This window comes from Ochlerotatus camptorhynchus, unplaced genomic scaffold (assembly GCF_037179485.1).
Source record: "Ochlerotatus camptorhynchus isolate MF236.1 unplaced genomic scaffold, CSIRO-AGI_Acam_v1.1 ptg000024l, whole genome shotgun sequence".
Classification (NCBI taxonomy): domain Eukaryota; kingdom Metazoa; phylum Arthropoda; class Insecta; order Diptera; family Culicidae; genus Ochlerotatus; species Ochlerotatus camptorhynchus.
In genome coordinates this window covers 1,194,884-1,212,310 of record NW_027040516.1, presented here as the reverse complement: position 1 = coordinate 1,212,310, position 17,427 = coordinate 1,194,884, and the positions used below count along the sequence as shown (strand labels likewise).

General features: G+C 41.7%; 3 protein-coding genes across 4 annotated transcripts in view; 2 read left to right on the top strand and 1 right to left on the bottom strand.

The window, feature by feature from the left end:
• The window catches only part of Cda5 (Chitin deacetylase-like 5), a 552,116-nt gene that overhangs the window by 205,858 nt on the left and 328,831 nt on the right, over nucleotides 1-17,427 (top strand). The gene's annotated exons all lie outside the window — the stretch shown is intronic.
• Nucleotides 4,905-6,153, bottom strand: LOC135707208 (lipase 3-like). The gene is made up of 2 exons (XM_065228971.1): nucleotides 6,091-6,153; nucleotides 4,905-5,987 (listed from the first exon to the last, which is right to left on the bottom strand). Exons 1-2 carry the CDS (start codon nucleotides 6,151-6,153, stop codon nucleotides 4,905-4,907), a joined length of 1,146 nt encoding a protein of 381 aa, XP_065085043.1.
• On the top strand, nucleotides 14,740-15,987 carry LOC135707198 (lipase 3-like). The gene is made up of 2 exons (XM_065228961.1): nucleotides 14,740-14,850; nucleotides 14,914-15,987. Exons 1-2 carry the CDS (start codon nucleotides 14,740-14,742, stop codon nucleotides 15,985-15,987), a joined length of 1,185 nt encoding a protein of 394 aa, XP_065085033.1.

The window sequence follows — 17,427 nt, the reverse complement described above, 5'->3', positions numbered from 1 at the left end:
TTTCCCACCGAATAATATGTATGGGGCGGGGCATAAAGTATCTTTTGCGCAGAATATGTAAAAAAGGAGGGACTTCAAATGTTAAAGCAAATGCATATATAGAGGTACCATACATGTTTTGTAGTTTCAGTTACTCTATTTTGTAATCAGTGAAAGGGAAATCACAAATCGAGTGTCAACAAAATACATGGCATTTTAAGAAATTGAGGTCGTGAGAGAGAATTTCTCTCTCAAATTTGAATTTTTTTGGCTCTCTGGGGACTGATTCATTTCTTTAGGTTGTCGTTCACTTTTTTTATCTGAATATGCACCGAAGTATTCCCACTTCTCTCAATTTTTATATGGGGATTTTTATCACTTCCTACCAGCGGAACAGCGCCATCTCTGTGGATAATGGTCGTACAAAATGATTAATTGTGCTAAATAAACTTGCAAATTAAAACACACAACCATTATTTTTTTAATGCGTTTATTTTTCCAGGCTCATTTGCCGTAGCTTTGCGGAGCCGATATTCTTTCTAAATTATCTGATTGATTTTTTTTTTCTTAAGAGAGGGGTTTTTCAAAGAGATTTTAATATTCTTTTTTTCAAATATTTGCTGAATGGGAATACTGAGACAAATATAATTAGAGTGATGAATCCAGAGTAATCAGTAGAAGACATTTGCATACTTAAACGTGACCTGGTGAATATTGGTTACATTTTCAGCAACCTCAGCTTCATGAGGGAGCTGACGAAATGTTGACCTATCGTGGCAGCCTTCTCTTTTCAGGTGAACCACTGAACCGTCGGGACAATTCAGTTGAACCAGCGGTTGAACAGGCCTCGGTTTAGTTTTGAGGACTTAGTTAGTTTCCAAAAAGATTTTGCACAATCTGGGAGGGAACAGATGTTATTGACAAAATTCTCATTTCTGAGTTATACCATTTGGGCTTTGATAAGTTTGGTTAGACGGTTGGAATGGATCTTCAAGGAAGGCAGTCCAGTTCTCTGGTACTGCTTACGCATGGCGTTACAGAGTCTGATTAGGCTTTTAGTATTCTGATCAAGGTTCAGAGAATAATTCACCCGCCTGGAAGCTGACACGTTTTGTTCACGGGCTCGAGATACCACCTCCTCGACGGCGCACAGAGATCTATCGATGTCATCTGTCGTCTCCAGTAGGGCGCCAAAATTGATGGTTTCGTCGACGACTTGTTGGCACCGATCCCAAATTACCCGATGGTAATTCCAACGGGAAACATGAAATCGATTAACGGAGGAGCCCACCGCGGCCCCCACCAGAAATTGGTCCGAGCTTAACTCTTGGTGGGCGACCGGCTGGGAGATGTTCTCCATGTTGCTGACGAAGATGTCGATGATGGAGTGCACGCTGAACCGGCTCAACCGGGTGGGAGCGTTCGGCACCAGGATGGTGCACTGGGTCTCTTGCAGGTCGTCGTTTAGGATGATGCCGTTCTGATTCCGCCTTTGGTTGCCCCAAGCTTGATGCTTGGCGTTCAGGTCACCAGCGATGATGAACTTTCCACGGCGTCGTGTTATCTTGATAATATCCCTGGCGTTGGCTTGTTTCGGGCAATAAGCTGCAATGATGGGGACGGGGCCGACGGGTGTGGATACTTCCACTCAAAATGCTTCAATCATTTTCAGCTGAAAACTGGGTAGCAGCCGGCAGCAGATGTTTTTCCTGGTAGCGAAGTCGATGCTATGTTCGTTGAGGAAGTCACCGAACTCGATAATTTTGCTCTTGAGTGAGCAAGCGTTCCAGTTTGCGATTTTGATGAGCTCACGGTCCATAACTGAGCATTAAGGTAGTCACAGCTTGGAGCTGGTCGGATTTGTTCTTGATGGTGTTGGCAATGTCGAGCATCTCGAGGAAGATTATCATTAGTTCCGCTGCGGTGAACCAAGAACCATCGTTGATTTCGGGCTGCGGTAGGAAGGGTCCATCTTGACGCCAGTTTAGCCCATGAGGCTGTGGAGCAGCAGTCGTCTGTTAACCTGAATTTGCAGGGGCTCCGGTAGTTTGACCTTGAGCAGCAGTAGCAGCGGTATGAGCAGCAGCCAATCGTTGATTGAGTGACGGCGGTGGCAGCACTGGAATCGGTCGTCGTGGAACCGGTGGAAAGTTCTGATCATTCATTTCTGACACCTTCTTGTGGCCGGGCTGGTTTCTTGTCGATGCTTTCTTCCGGATATCGATGTACTCGGCGCGCTTCGGGCAGGTCTTGATCGTAGCTTTAAGAGCAGCATCGCAGTTGGCGCAAATGGGATCGGTTTTATCGAGTCTGTCGCAGGCGTAGGTTTTGTGTTGTTTGCCACACTTGATGCAGCGGCTGATATGGCAATTCTTCGTTCCATGCCCGAACAGCAGGTAGTTTGAGCATTGGGTGACTCCACGACTGACCACCGCTGCCACTTCACCACTATGTTAAACAGGACGTGGATGCCCTGGAGTCCAACAAAGTTGTTGAGTTCTTCTCAAGGTGAACCAAGTATAGCTGGTCGCGGTACTTGACGACCTTGTTGTGGCGGGCCATCTTGCGAATTTGGGCCGGCTTCAGTCCATTAGCCACCAGCTCTTCGAAGAATCCTCGCATAATCCTCGCAGGACCACCTTGAACGGCTTAACAGCCTAGATGTCATGGGAGAAGTACTCCACCTGTGCTTGGTGCAGTATGGTCTGTTCCGCCTTGTAATATTTCAACGCCGGAGCCATCAGTTTGTATCCTTCCGTGCACAGCTGGAGATAGTGCACCGGATACCCTGCGGGATATAGAGGTTTATTTTTCCCGCAGTCCGAGAGGGAAGCCCTTTACGTAGGAGGACGGCATTCTGTCCTTCTTCGGCGGTCCTGTTGTTTCCGTCACCGGCTCTGCACCGTCCTTCAGAACGGAGAACCGATTTTTGTCCAGCAGCTTCTTCACAGCTGTCGCACTGTCACTGTTGTCTTAAGGCCTAGACCGTTTCCCGGGATTGCCGGCACTCGCGCCACCACGCCGTTTTTTTACCAATGGCTGGGTCAGCGAGTGCGTCTCTATTCAACGCGAGGAAAAACGGAACAACGCAATCGAACGAACAAAGAGAGCGAGAGAAAAAAGGTCGACTGTACTGCTCAAGTTGAGGCAACGGGACACATTCTGCTCTTGGTAAAGTATAGCATGCTGCAATGTTTCCCCGCACATAGCAATTTTATCTAAAGAAATTATTTTCAATAACCGCAAAGTGAAGTATAAACTCTTCTCAGCAATACATTTCTGTGGGACAACAAGATTTTTTTTTCGATGCGCATGGTTGCCAGCATTCTTGTTGGAGTTTGGAAGTTATTCTTTCCTTCACTAAAACGGTATGATAGTAGTACCGAACATATGAGATGTTAAATTTAACGCGATGCACCTACATTATTTAAGTAAAAATATAACTAGCTTCGCATAACAATAATTGTAGTTACAGTTTTATAGTAATTGGTCCCACTTCGTGATATTTGTTACAAACTGTAAATTGTATTATGCTGTCATTTATATCATGCGTATTGTAATATACATAGTACAATTGACTGCGCAATTTAAATTATGTTTGTTGTGTTGTTCATCCCAGATATGCCATGACAAATTCAATGCGACAGATATACCATGGCAATTTGACTGATGTGCCACTGTGCGTAGTTGGCACAACCATGAAAACTGTAACTTTCAGTCAAATGCATTACCGTTGAATTACTAACAATAAATTCTGCCATTACTAATGGTTGACGTTATTTTTACTGTTTATGACAATGAACATAGATTTCTTGTCAGACCTACTGGCTATTTATTTTCAGTGTTTGCACCGTCTACTTGGATAATTCTATAATAGTTAAGTGCATATAGGTTTATACCATTTCAAATTTCCACTTGATTTATATAGGTTTTTTTTTAATTTGAGAGGGGGATCAGGAAAAATAGACCATTTCCTGAAGTCTGACCAAGAAGGGACCATCACCATTCGATCCTCTGGACATTTTTACATAAGTACAGTGCAAGTGCGTGTCATATTAATGAAGCCATGTGTTTGATTATGCATGAGAGGAGTATAGGGAGAAATGGGGTTTTACAGGGGTCGCCACATGGCAAACTTTGCACCATTTGATTCTTTGGATAATTGTACAATAGTTAAGTGCATAAAGTTTAATATTTTGTCCGTCAAATTCTGCTTTCCGTGTATTTGATCTTGTTTTTATAGGCCAAGGGTACATCGGGTAAAATTGGCCACTTATTGACGTCTGATCAAAATAAAACTAGCTCCATTCAACTCCTTAGCTCTTTTTACAATGTCTAAGTTCACATTGGCTCCATTTAAGCGCAGCAAATTCAGTCTCTGGATTATAATAATGATGATGATTTTTCTTCCAACATTAGGGGTAAATCGGGCAAAACGGATCATTTCTCAAAGTTAACCTTAAACGGGACGATCACCAATTGTATCCCTCATTTATTTTTCACATAAGATAGGCTATTTCGCAGGGCACTTACCGTGCGCCGTCTAATTAAGTGGGATTTAGCCCCCACTGTGCACTGGTTTAAATTATCATTTTTGAAGTCTCAATTACGCGATCCCAACAGAAGCTTTTGACTGACTTACTTTAAATTTGTATTCGGAATAAGCATGCAAAAAACCATTACGATTAAAAAGATCCCACTGAAACTCCCATTCATCAAGAACCTCTCCAATCGGCCTAGTTCACCCCAACGTCAAAGAATGAAAAGTCATACGTGGGCAGACACACACCGGTAATAGATTTGCATTACAAATGGATTTCTCTTTATTACTACTAATAACCGTCGTCGTCATCATCAATGTCGTCGGAGGTGTGTTTTCCACCCACCGGGACCCGGTTGACATAGCGACCTTCCTCGTTAGCACCTTAGCGATGCTCGAAGTAGTGAATCAAATCCAGCACCCGACGGTACACCCGGTGGGCGTAAATGCTGTAGATAAAGTCAATGTGATTCCACTTGGCATTCGGATGCAAATGCTTCAGCACCACATTCGGAAGACTATCAGCCAAGCGATTTGCATCTTTCAGCGTCAAAAACAGATCGTTTGCACCGAAGTACAGTGCTACGGGAGCTGTTATCCGGTCCAGAGCGTAGGAAGGGGGGGTGGACGATCCATAACGCTTCAGATTTTCAGCTCTCCCGTAATCGTATTGCGCAAATCGTCCCGAATGAAATGCTTGGATGAAATGGGTAAACTGTCTGATGGATCCTCCCGCTGGAAAGGATTCCGTGATGGATGCCATGTAGGAAATGTTGAAGCTTTCTCTGTCTTCACCCATGAAGTAGAAAAAAATCGATATTACGATATCTTCGGGAACTATGTTGGAGCTGATAGCTTGTCGGAGGTATTCAATCACAAGGTTGTCGACACGTCCACCGACATCGTAGATGCCAAAAGCTTCCATCAACAGCACTGAAGTCGTAACCTGTTCGCTGAATCCTCGAATGGGTATAGCCGTATTGGATACGAAGGCAACCGGTGCCGAAAGATGAACGCTGGTCACTTTGAGATTGTATACCGGAAGCATCGAAGCCATCACCAGGAACACCACCGAACCTTGCGAATGGCCAACGTAATGAAGCTTCTGTTTTCCGGTTACAAACAGAATGTGGTCGATCATGGCCGGCAGATCGTAGATCCCGATTTCGTGATAGCTGTACTTCCAGTAGGTGCTTTGCTTTGTGTCGAGGGTCATGTGGGCTCGTGAGAACATGTTCCCCCGGACATTACCCATCCATACGTCATATCCACTGTCGTGCGCAAGAAAGGCTAGGGATTTCTCCGGACCTAGCACGGTGTAATCTACGGAACAGCCGAACAGCTGATGCACCATGAGGATGGGTGTTTTCCGGGGCGATGGAATGCGAGACATGGTCAGAATGTATCCATCTTTGGTGACCACCGTGTGCAGTTCCACCGGGTAGCCATGGCTTTCGATCGAATTTCGCTGAAAATTGTGATTCAGTGAGGAGCTTCTGAACAAGAAAGATTGAAAATTTACCAGATATTTAGTCCAATTTTGACCTGCCACTGGAGCAATTAAAACCAACAAGGTTAGTACTCTGCTTGCAAGTCTCATTACTGCTAACGACGGAATGATTGGCAGCTGGCATGCGACTTCCAAAACGAGAACACCAATCCGGTTCAGTGCATTCATAATTGCACCCGAAATCCGAACGCTCTGTTTCTCAATTCCCTCATTTATTGCTCTTATCTTTGATCACAAATCAGTTGCAATTGCAATTTGAACTTCATTCGACGGTAAACTTCCACTCGACTCCCAACAGTTGTCGACCTTCGCTGATGTAAGCAACTCGCAACAAGTAATCACCTCGCCCCATCGGTAGCGCTTCCGGAATCCTGGCTTCATAGTTGTCAATTGTGTACTTCCCCTTCGGAAAGGGACAATCGCCGGCTTCTGGGAGATTGGAAGCTTTCCTTATGGCTGGCATTATCATCGTGTCCATGTTGACGAAATCGCAGAAAACCTGTTGTTGCCCCATCCTTTTGCGATAATCTCCCGTCAGAGGGCTCTTGATCAGCAGGGTCCAGCTGAAGAGTACATCGGAACCGATGTTCCGAAACAGCTCCCACGATCCGGAGACGACCAACAGATTGCGGGATTTCTTCCTTATCCTCATCGTACCCATGTCAACGAATGTCGGATCACCGGAAGGATCTATATCGAAGGACTGGAGCGTGATGTCCTTGGCCTGTGAGTTGGGACAGGGTTAAAGTGTGAATTCGGTTTAAGTTGGACATTACCATTGAGAGGGGAACAGCCAGAAATAGGAAGAACAATTCAAACATCAACATGTTGACCTCGTTGTTTACAGTGAACTGGAAACACCGCTTTAAGACTACTGCGTGTGTTCTTTTTGTGGACATCAGTTTGCGTGTAATTTGCATAATCAAGTGGTCAATCGAATGAAGCTAAGTTAATTAAAGAGGGTAATTATATTTCTATTGATACATGCAGGGGTTACTGGGAAAACGGAGGCAATAACTGTTTACGAGAGCAGGAAATTCATCCCATTTAACCCTGGTAGCCCCTACCGGAAGAATTATCAATTACTGTCGTTAGTGCACGTTTCATTTGATATAACGATAGGGGAACACATAACACGAAAAAAAATTGGCTTATGATGGTTATGCTTGAATCTGTATCTAACATTGTTTGCTAGGTAGATATCCTAGTCACTTGAGTTACGGTTTAACTAAGCTGAAGGCGGTGAATTCACTTCATCCTTCGGGTTGGAATTTTTCTCGACTTCTGCTGAACCGTTCCATTGCAAAATCCGATCCTATTCGTTGCACAAATTAAGACTTAACTTGATAAAATTTGTACAAAAACAAATTTGACGCATGCTCCGGATCTTTCGGCGGCCATATGATGACCACTTAGATCCAATTACCAGCTAATATATTAAAATTCACCATTAAATGTAGCAATTTAATATAGTTTACGATAAAAATCATAGTCTACTTTGATGAAAATTACGAAGCAACATATTTTGCGGATGTTCCGGATGTTCCGGTGGACCATCTGGTGACTATTCGGAGTCAATCACCAGCTGACACCACTTTTCTGAGGCATAAACATCTCTGGTAACGAATTTAGAATCAAGAAACAGTATTAGATTTTAAACAAGATCTCAACAATTGTGACTGTTTATCAAATCCAACGGTACGTATGAAAAGGTGAATAAATTTAGAAGTAATCTTTGACAGAAATATGCCATTTTTTATTCAAACCCGTTCAAAAAAGAGGGGTAAAGTGAGGGTTGTGTTTAGTAGGACGGAAATTAGATCAAAAACCCTCTGGGATTTGATCTAATAGAGACCAACATGGAATATCTCGCGGACGTTCTCACTACACGGCGCTAATGTGCATTAGAGTGATGCAAAATTTGAAATTTTCGCTCCACAATACTTAAACGATTCCAAATCGGATCCTGACTAGCCTCTCAAAATTTGAACCCATTTGGTGAGAAACTGAGATGGCACAAACCATTTGAAGTTTGTATGGGAATTACTATGGTAAAACCAATATTTTTGTTCATGTCTATCTAATTATTCATCTTCAAAAACTTTCAACTGTACTTATAGGAAATTTTCCCAGCTACAACTTTGCCCAAGACTACTTTTTGATTAAATGCAAGGATCGAAAGTTATCAATGGTTTAATGCGCTGAAGCCTTATGATATGCTCAATCAACTGCTCAGCAGGCAACATTGGTGTTTCTCGGGCGTTGATAGGACACAAAAATCATGGCTACTATGTCACACTGCAAAATACAGTGTTGCCTACAGAGCAGCTGCTTGATCATGTCATAAGTTTACCAATCTCTTAAATAATTAATAATTTTCTCCTGTCTCGTTTTACATAGAAACGATCTTCAGCAAAGTTGTAGCTGAGAATTTTTTTTATAAGAATGGCTATCAAACTGTTTCGTAGCTCAATATGGAAAAAAGACTAGAAGGCAATGAACAGAAAGTTGAGATTTCCCATAGTAATTTACATGTAAACTTCAAATGGCACAAGTGCGAAATCTGTTTCTAACCAAATGAGTTGTAACTTTGGGAGGCTAATGAGGACCCAATTTGAAACCATTTAAGCACTGTGGAGCGAAAAAGTCAAATTTTGCATCAGTCTAGTGTGCATGTATTAGTGATTTCCTTGTTTATGCCATATCTTGAAACCCTTGCCATCTAGGAAGTTGCTGTCTTAGGAAAAGTTGTTTAATAGATGTTTAGTGGACATAAGTTCAGAATTTTCTCACTACGCGGCGCTAGTGTGCTTGAATTTGTGATTCCCTAGTTTACGTTATAATTTGAAATCCTTGCCATCTAGAATGTTGCTGTCTTGGGTGAAGTTGTTCAATGGATCAATACCTAATGGTTGGTGGACAGAAGTTTGGAAGTTTTTGACGGGCTACACAACCGTGTGGCACCGTTGTCAATTTGAACCACACAAATTCTTTGAATGCAACATTTATATTTTATTTCATTTATCCCAGTAATCCTATCACTATCACTCTGCTACGAATCTAAAACTAAATAAAGAACATTCCATAGTTGTCACCAGTAATGGAAAAAATCAAGAAAATCCAAAATCAGGCGCGGTCGAAAATCACTGCTGATCTTGAGATCAGCAAAAGCACAAACAGAAAATCACGGTGGATTTTATCTTAGCTGATCTTGTGAGTAGCAAAATTACACAGCAAAAAATCAAGGCTGATTTTAACCTTAACTGATTTTGCGGTCACAGAAACCAAACGGAAAATCAATAGATTTGAATAACAGTCAAAGTAAAAATACTACATCCACCGCCATTTTCGAATTCAAGATGGCGAAGCAAAATCCAATATGGCCGCCCCGGACAGGGAATATTCATCTAAACCCATGCAATATGGGTATCTACGGAATGGGCTCGATGAGTGGAAGTGGAAAATTGACATCCGCCGCCATTTTGGAATCCAAGATGGAGGACCAAAATCCAATATGGCGGCCTCTGGATAGGGAATATGCATCTAAACCCAGGCAATATGGGTATCTACGGAATGCGCGGTGAAGGTTGCTGCGTCGTCGAGTGCGCCGACGAGCATGGGCATCGTCGTGAAATGGACATCAGCTTTGCGTTCTACGCCCCCACCCTCTCGATGAACCTGCTTTCCGTCCCGGCTCTCGTTCAAAACTCAAAAGCAAGCTACAGTTGTCTTCGACGCGACCAGCTGCCGGATTTTTCGTAGAGACGCCACCATCGCCGTGACGCGTTTGAAGCAGGGGCTATACCAAATAAAGCAACCGGAAGACGTCGTAATGGTGACAAGCGGCCACCATAACAAGGACTGCCAGCATGTTTGGCATCGCCGGTTTGGCTACCGGGATCCGCAAGCAATCGACCTCCGCCGGTGCAGCATCGAAGAAAAGTATGAATGCTGCTTGCAGGTTAAGACGCCACGCACCCCTTTTCCAAGTGAATCTCATTCCAGATCGAAAGCACCTAGGGACCTGGTGCACACGGACGTCTTCGGCTCGGTTGAGATGCCATCGGTCGGCGGTTACAGGTACTTTATGACCATGATCGACGACCACAGCCAATTTTGCGTCCTCTACCTATTGAAAGAGAAGTCCGAAGTCGCCACAAAAATCGAGGAGTACGTTGCCTACACCAAGACATTGTTTTGGTCAAAAGCCGATCAGGGCGGCGAGTACAGCAGTAAGTGGATACGTGCGTTCTACCAGCGTACCTCAAGCAAAAGGAGGAGACCGAACTACCTACAAACGCTTCGTTCCACAGTTTGGTAGGAAGTTTGCTCTATGTCGTGGTGAAGACACGCCCGGATATCTGCGTGGCCGTATCCCTGCTTGGAAGAAAACCGAGATTGGACCGAAGCAAAGAGGGTTCTCCGCTACCTCAAGGCCACGAAGAATCATCGTTTGCACCTGGGTTCCGGATCTGGTGACGAAGGTGATAGGAAATCACATTCCGGGTTCCTCCTGAAGTTCGGCGGTGGTCTCGTCGACTGGGGAACACGAAAGCAGTCGTGTGTCGCCCTGTCCTCGACGGAGGCAGAATTCGTCACGCTGGCGGATGGTTGTCAGCAGCTCATGTGGTTGCCGGAAGTTGCTCAACGACATAAAGCAAGCCCCTCTAAATATTGGAATTGTGGTTAGAGGTGTTATTGCTGAGTAATCAAACGTTGAACTGTTCAACAAGTGATTATATATCTCTAGGGTAAACACAATACAATATTTACTTGCTTTACCACAGTTCAAGATTATTTCAGAAAAAAAGATGACAAGCATCAAATTCAAGAGTCATACAATAACATTAACAGTTTTTCGGGATTTTTCAACTCGCCCTCTCCCAATGTAAAACTTTATAAAATCAAACCAATTGCTCCTCCACCCTTATTAATATCCTACAACATTCTACATTTGATTTCTTCATTCTTACATAAGATATTTCCCTTCCTAGTAAAGATATCGTTAGAAAATTACAAGCACCCCATCCCTCTTTAATGCTTACTAGAATGGGTCATCGTTGTATGGAAAAACGCAAACTTTACCTCACCAATCGAGAACAACCCTTTTTTGGTTACATTTGGAATTCCAAACAACTGTGCAAAATTTGGAGACGATTGGTTGTAACTCGGCTTTCCGCATTGCGTTTGAAATTTTATGGAAATTAGTATGGGAAAACCAACTTTTTTGCATTTGTATCCTTAGAGATTACAATTTTGCATGAGCCGTACAACTAAGTATGTCAAATATATAGTCCAGGAAGTGGCTAACAACTTTGCCAAAGGAAGTACGGTTCTAGAATGTATATAAAAAAAATTATAACTATTCAAATATTTATGGTTTGAATTAAACACTAAAAATCCCTTTTGCTGCCAACACTGCCGTAGTACCGATGGGAGTCAGATTCCAAACTGAAATAATATCGGAGTTTCTTATCTTACCGATTTAGTAGGCCTATGTTCAGATGAATTATTCAAAAACAATTGCTCTATCTTATATGTGTAGTTGGAGAGGGGGGGTGGGGTTTAATAATATACCCCGTCCCCCTCACTCATATCAATAGTTTCAAACTGAAATAACTTCGGAGTTTCTTATCTTATCGATTTGGTATGTTCAGTATGAATTATTCAAAAACATTTGCTCAATCTCATAAGCGTTGTTAGAGAGCGAGGGAGGGGGGGAAGGGCTTACTGTATGCAGTTTTTAAAACGAAAATTGTTGTAGCGTAAATATTTAATATTCACTTGTCCGTTCATTTGTTAGTGAGGAGCTGTTGTTTGAATTATCAGCAGCTGGAAAATTTAACATTTCCATTCAAAGCTTTTATTTGAAATATTAAACTGCCATTTGGGCCACCCGCATATAGAAAACACAGAAGTAGTTGTACGTCAAGATCCAAAAACAAGAGAAAACGAAAACTGTCTTCACCAGTTTCGTCCCAGACACAGGTACAGTCGGACTTCGCTTGTTGGGTTAACTTTAAGTGAGCTATGTTTCAGTTGGGCTCCCAAGCCAAACGTCACTTCTAACAGTGCTGATTCCTTTTCGAAATTTCGACTGGCTTGATGCAAAAACCGGCAAACGAGTGGAGTAATGATACAGATAATTTCAGTGCGATACAACGAGTTGCTTCCTTGATGGTTGTCAACGATATGGCTGAATGAGGGGGGAAGCTAATTTCTGACTTATCAAGAAATCCACCCGAGACCTAGTTCAACAGCAATATTTGCTTAAAAGGATAGAACAGCATCGAAAAGAGTACCCTGAGAAATCGTAGAATATATTAAAATGAAATATAATCATTACAATCCAATAACATTTTTGAATATATCTGAAATTGTATATTGCACCAAAATAGTAGGGAAGATAATGAAAGTGAGGGGCGGGGTATAGTTAGCCCCCCTTCATCTCTGAATATGCCTATGAGATTGAAAAATTGTTTTTGAATAATTCATCTGAACGTACCAAATGGATAAGATAAGAAACTCCGAAGTTATTTCAGTTTGAAACATTACTTCTATTGATATGAATGACCCCCCCCCCCCACCAATCTCCCATCCGACTACGCATATGAGATAGATCTAATGTTTTTGAATATTTCATCTGAACATACCAAACCGATAAAATAATTAACTTCATAATTATTTCAGTTTGGATTCTGACTTTAATTGGCAGAAAGGGATTTTTGGCATTTAATTCGAAACATTAATCTTTGAACAGCTATAACTTTGTTTAGGGGCATTCTAGCACAATACATCCTTGAGCAAAATTTTGTTCCCTAGTAATAAAAATGCAAAAAAGTAGGTTTTCCTATACTAATTTCCATATAAATTTCAAAGGCAATGCGGAAAAACAGGTAACAACCAATCATCCCCAAATTTTGCACAGTTGTTTGGGACCCCAAATGGAACCAAAAAAAACATTGTTCTGAAAAAAATGATCATGATGACCCATCCTAATGCTTACACAATATAGCACGGTCCATTATAAATACACATTTTCTTCGCTTGCGGTTTCAACAATCAAAGCAACCATTGGTATCCATCAAGCCTGAACATACTCATTACAGCTAAAATACTACTTTTCGAAATTATGAAACTATGATATATAATAACAATAATTTTTATATGTACGATGCAAGAAGAGGAGGGTAAGTTTGTGTATGATACATAAAATCAGTCAATTTATTTATCAATACTCAATACTATTCGTTAATCGCTAATTGTGACACTCTGGACGCAAAATTGGCAGATTTCATGTGTCAGACACTAACTTTATCTCCTCTACTTGCATCTTACATATACATATTATTATAATAATTCCTCATAGTTTCATAATTTCGAAAAGTAGTATTTTAGCTGTAATGAGTATGTTCAGGCCTGGTATCCATCAACAAAGAAAACTTTAAATCGTTACTAACGGACTTCAAAGGAAACGCAGTGAATTAAAAAAAATCTTCGCTAAAATTCGTTTATTATTCAGTTCTAACCTGGATCGGGTTTCAAGATTGGATCTGGTTGTTTTCTGACAAACGTCAGTTTGCTCATTTGGTTTTTAATCTCAGCTCAGGTTGAGGTTCGCACTGACAAAAAATTCAGTTTCGCACTGATTTTGTTGAAGGTCCAGCTGTTGGACACATGATGGTCCTTGAAATTACTCTGAGCAATACACAGAGTCATACAATGGCCTACTACGTTCCCTTCAACGCTGTTCACTAGTTCATACAAAAATTACATCAGTTCTGAAATGAACTTGAATTTCACAAAACTGTCACGGATCAAAAGCTCCAAGGACCTAAAATTTCTTCTACACACATTCAACATAGAAAGCCTTCAGCCCTGAAAATTCATGGGGGCGCTGTAATGTGACATCCCAAGTAACAATTTTTGTTTTATGAAGGTTCTGTAGACCATGATTTAGACTTGTAGCATTCTTTAAACCACTATAAAACTTGAAATGCTACTTGGGATCGTGGATATGATTTTTATAAGAGTGTATTGATTCTCGTTCAATGTATTTAAAATTAAACGTCAAAACAGGCTGGTATCTTCGGCAAAGATTCAAGTTTTTTTCGAAGTAGCTATTTTGCAAAAAATATAAAAACTACTACATTTCATGTAAGAGAACAAAGTATGGTGTAAATAACCGATATATTTACCTTTCGAACTAAAAATATCAATATCTTGAAATCCAAGGCCGCTGTAATTTTGACGTCTTCGAAAGAGTTTTTTTTTCGCTAACAAACCACTTTGTGGAAGAGACCAACCCTCCAGAGTGAATTATTAAAATGATCCATTTTGAATAAAACCTTAGTACCGGCACTAAAATAACTCGATTAGGAGAAATCGCTAGATTACATTCCTGGACCATTGTGACATTCGTGAGACACAGCAACCTTTCAGATTATTGCAAGATAGGTACAAAGTCGATTGTGTAGCTGCTCAATAAAGTGATCATAACTGAACTGTTCGGAGTAGCTCTTCTCTTGTCCAATGCAAAAATCGAAAATAAACTTCAAAAAATCAACAATAGTGTAACCGTGCGTGCAAGTAATTAACCACTAAGCAGGGTTAATCATTCTAGCTGTGATTAGATTCCACATCAGATCGTAATTAACGCTTGAATCCACCGAAGCAGAAATCATTTACCCTATTTAACCTATCGAGCATCATGCAGTCGGTTAAAATTCTCGTCAGCAGCATGTCCAACTGGTTGTGCCGCTTCCTTCTGGTGTTGTTAGGAGAGTATCTCGTCCACGCATTGGATCCCAATGACTTTCTTGTAAGTTCAATATTCACCCCACACACCAAACCCGTTATCAGAAAACGCCAACCTCAATTCCAGAAATCAACCATCGCCAAACACAACTACCCGGTGGAGCTGCATCCGGTCAGCTCCGATGGTTACCATCTTACCATGGCCCGAGTACCCAAGCCGGGAAAGCCGATCCTCTTTTTGATGCACTCCTTCCTGAGTTCATCCACCGATTTCACCGTATTGGGACCAAAGAATTCGCTTGCCTTCGAAGCCTTCGACAGCGGTTTCGACGTATGGTTAGCAAATGGCCGAGGAAACACCTTTTCCCGATCGCATCGATCCCTGCACCCATCGGAGATGGAGTTTTGGGACTTTAGCTTCCACGAAGTGGCAACCCAGGACATTCCTACCATGATTGACTACGTGCTGAACGTCACCGGAAGAAGCAAGGTTCACTACGTTGGACACTCGCAGGGAGGGACTAACTTTCTGGTTATGGCATCGATGCGTCCGGAGTACAACCGAAAGATCGGCAGTGCGCACTTGTCTTCACCGGTTGCGTTTTGGTCCCGGAATACGACACCGTTGAGCTATTTTTACGACGAAGTTCTAATGCTGACTCAGTTTATGAAACAGATTCGGATGTACGAAATTGGCAGCAGAACCAACAGAAATCTGATGGAGTACGTTCAGATGGCCATCGATGGGGGTTGCATCACGCATGACATGCTGATGCTGGCAATGGGCCTGTTAGTGGGGGATCATCGGGAAACATTCAATGGAACCAGTTTGGAGGCGGTCTTGACAGTATTTCCTGCGGGAGGATCGCTTCGGCAGGGATTGCACTTTCTGCAGACGATGAAATCGGAACGGTTCTGTCAGTATGACTACGGAGAGCAGGAGAATCTGAAACGGTACGGAGAGGTTGGGCCACCGGATTATGCACTGGAAAAAATCACGGCACCGGTGGCTCTGTACTATGGGATGAATGATCCGTTTTTGGCGATCAGCGATTTGGATCTGCTCGCAGGGAAGCTACCGAACCTGGTGCTGAAGCACAGGCTTGCGGATTTGAAGTGGAATCATATAGATTTCATTTTCGGGTCCCATGGGAGCGAGGCACATCAAGTGGTTCTGAAGCTGGCCACGGAATATGAGTGAATCTGGAGAGGATGTTATCTGTATCACCTAGGGTGCATTCTTAACAAATCGGTGCGCCATATTTAATCGTTCTATTTCTTGAAAAAGTAAATGAAAATAAAACAGAGTTTAGGTGAAGCTTCGCATAGTTCACAAATGGTCGTCTGGGCAGACTTGCACTATCACTTCTAATTTTTAAGGGCACAAATATTCGACTGAATTGTACACGGCGAATGAGATCGACCAAAATTTGAGTTTAATTTACTTATAATCGCCAAAAGTGCAGGCAGGCTTGCAATTGCTCATTACAGCTAAAATTCTAGTTTTCGTAATTATGAAACTATGGGATACTAAAATGATAATTTTTGTTTGTAAGAAGCAAGAAGAGGTGGTAAAGTTTGTATATGACATATAAAGTTTGTCAATATTGCTTTCAGAAGGTCACAAGTAGCGATTTTATGATCGCTGATTGCTCGCACATCGCGTTGCTCATCGTTACAGCTAATCGCTATTGTGACCCTCTGAAAGCTAAATTGACAGGTTTTATGTGCCATATACACACTTTACCTATCTTGAATTATCATTGAAATATCTCATAGCTTCATAAATCCGAAAAATACCATTTTAGCTGTCATGAGCATTTGCAAGCTTGAGTGTAGGAACTCAGCGGTGAGTAAATTTGCCTCATATTTTCCAGGTTTTTCCAGGTTCACTCAGTCTATTGTTACTGCTCCTAGACTTTCGTCAATTTCTACATTTTCCGGCAGATTTTTTAGGTTCTCCACTATCCATCTCTCAATTTACTCATCGCTGAATTCCTGCTGTTTTGGCGATTATGAGTAAACTAGACTCAAATTTGAGTCGTTCTCATTAACCGTGTGTTTGGTCCAGAAGTTTCGACATGATAATAAATGCTATCAACAACAAGACTTAAATCGGACTTAAATAAAACGGAAAACAGGGTTGTTAAGCTATGATTGAAACTGCAACTGCAACTACACAAGTTAGCATTATTTTCCTATAAATACTGTGAAAATTTTATAGATTTTAGAGGTTCTTTTCTGAAGCATCTTTTAAGAGTTTATTTTGGAGGCTTCTTCTTGTGACTTTTTTAGGCTGCTTTTTGAGGTTTATTTTAGGAGTTTTACTCAGATTTTTTTTCAGTTTGCTTAAGGCTTATTTGTCTTAATCAGATTTTAAGGGAGTCTTAAGTCTACAATAATAATTAGGTACAAAACATGCTATCAAAAAAAAATATTTCATAGCAGTCTCGTAAAGGGCCGTGATGAGTTCTTCTGATGTTTCCTGATTTGTGAGTGATCCTGTGCTTTATATACGTATATCTGTTCTCGTGAACTTCTTCAATTCAATCTTTCTTTGTTTATACAGACGGAGGCAGTCATAGTAAATTTCCAATGTTTCTCTTTCAAGCACCTCGACCTTCTCCTCCGTTACATTATC

Coding starts and splice junctions, on each gene's coding strand:
- LOC135707198 (XM_065228961.1), top strand. CDS start 14,740: ATGCAGTCGGTTAAAATTCTCGTCAGCAGCATGTCCAACTGGTTGTGC. Junction 14,851..14,913: donor TGGATCCCAATGACTTTCTT/GTAAGTTCAATA, acceptor CCTCAATTCCAG/AAATCAACCATCGCCAAACA.
- LOC135707208 (XM_065228971.1), bottom strand. CDS start 6,153: ATGCCAGCTGCCAATCATTCCGTCGTTAGCAGTAATGAGACTTGCAAG. Junction 5,988..6,090: donor GCAAGCAGAGTACTAACCTT/GTTGGTTTTAAT, acceptor CACAATTTTCAG/CGAAATTCGATCGAAAGCCA.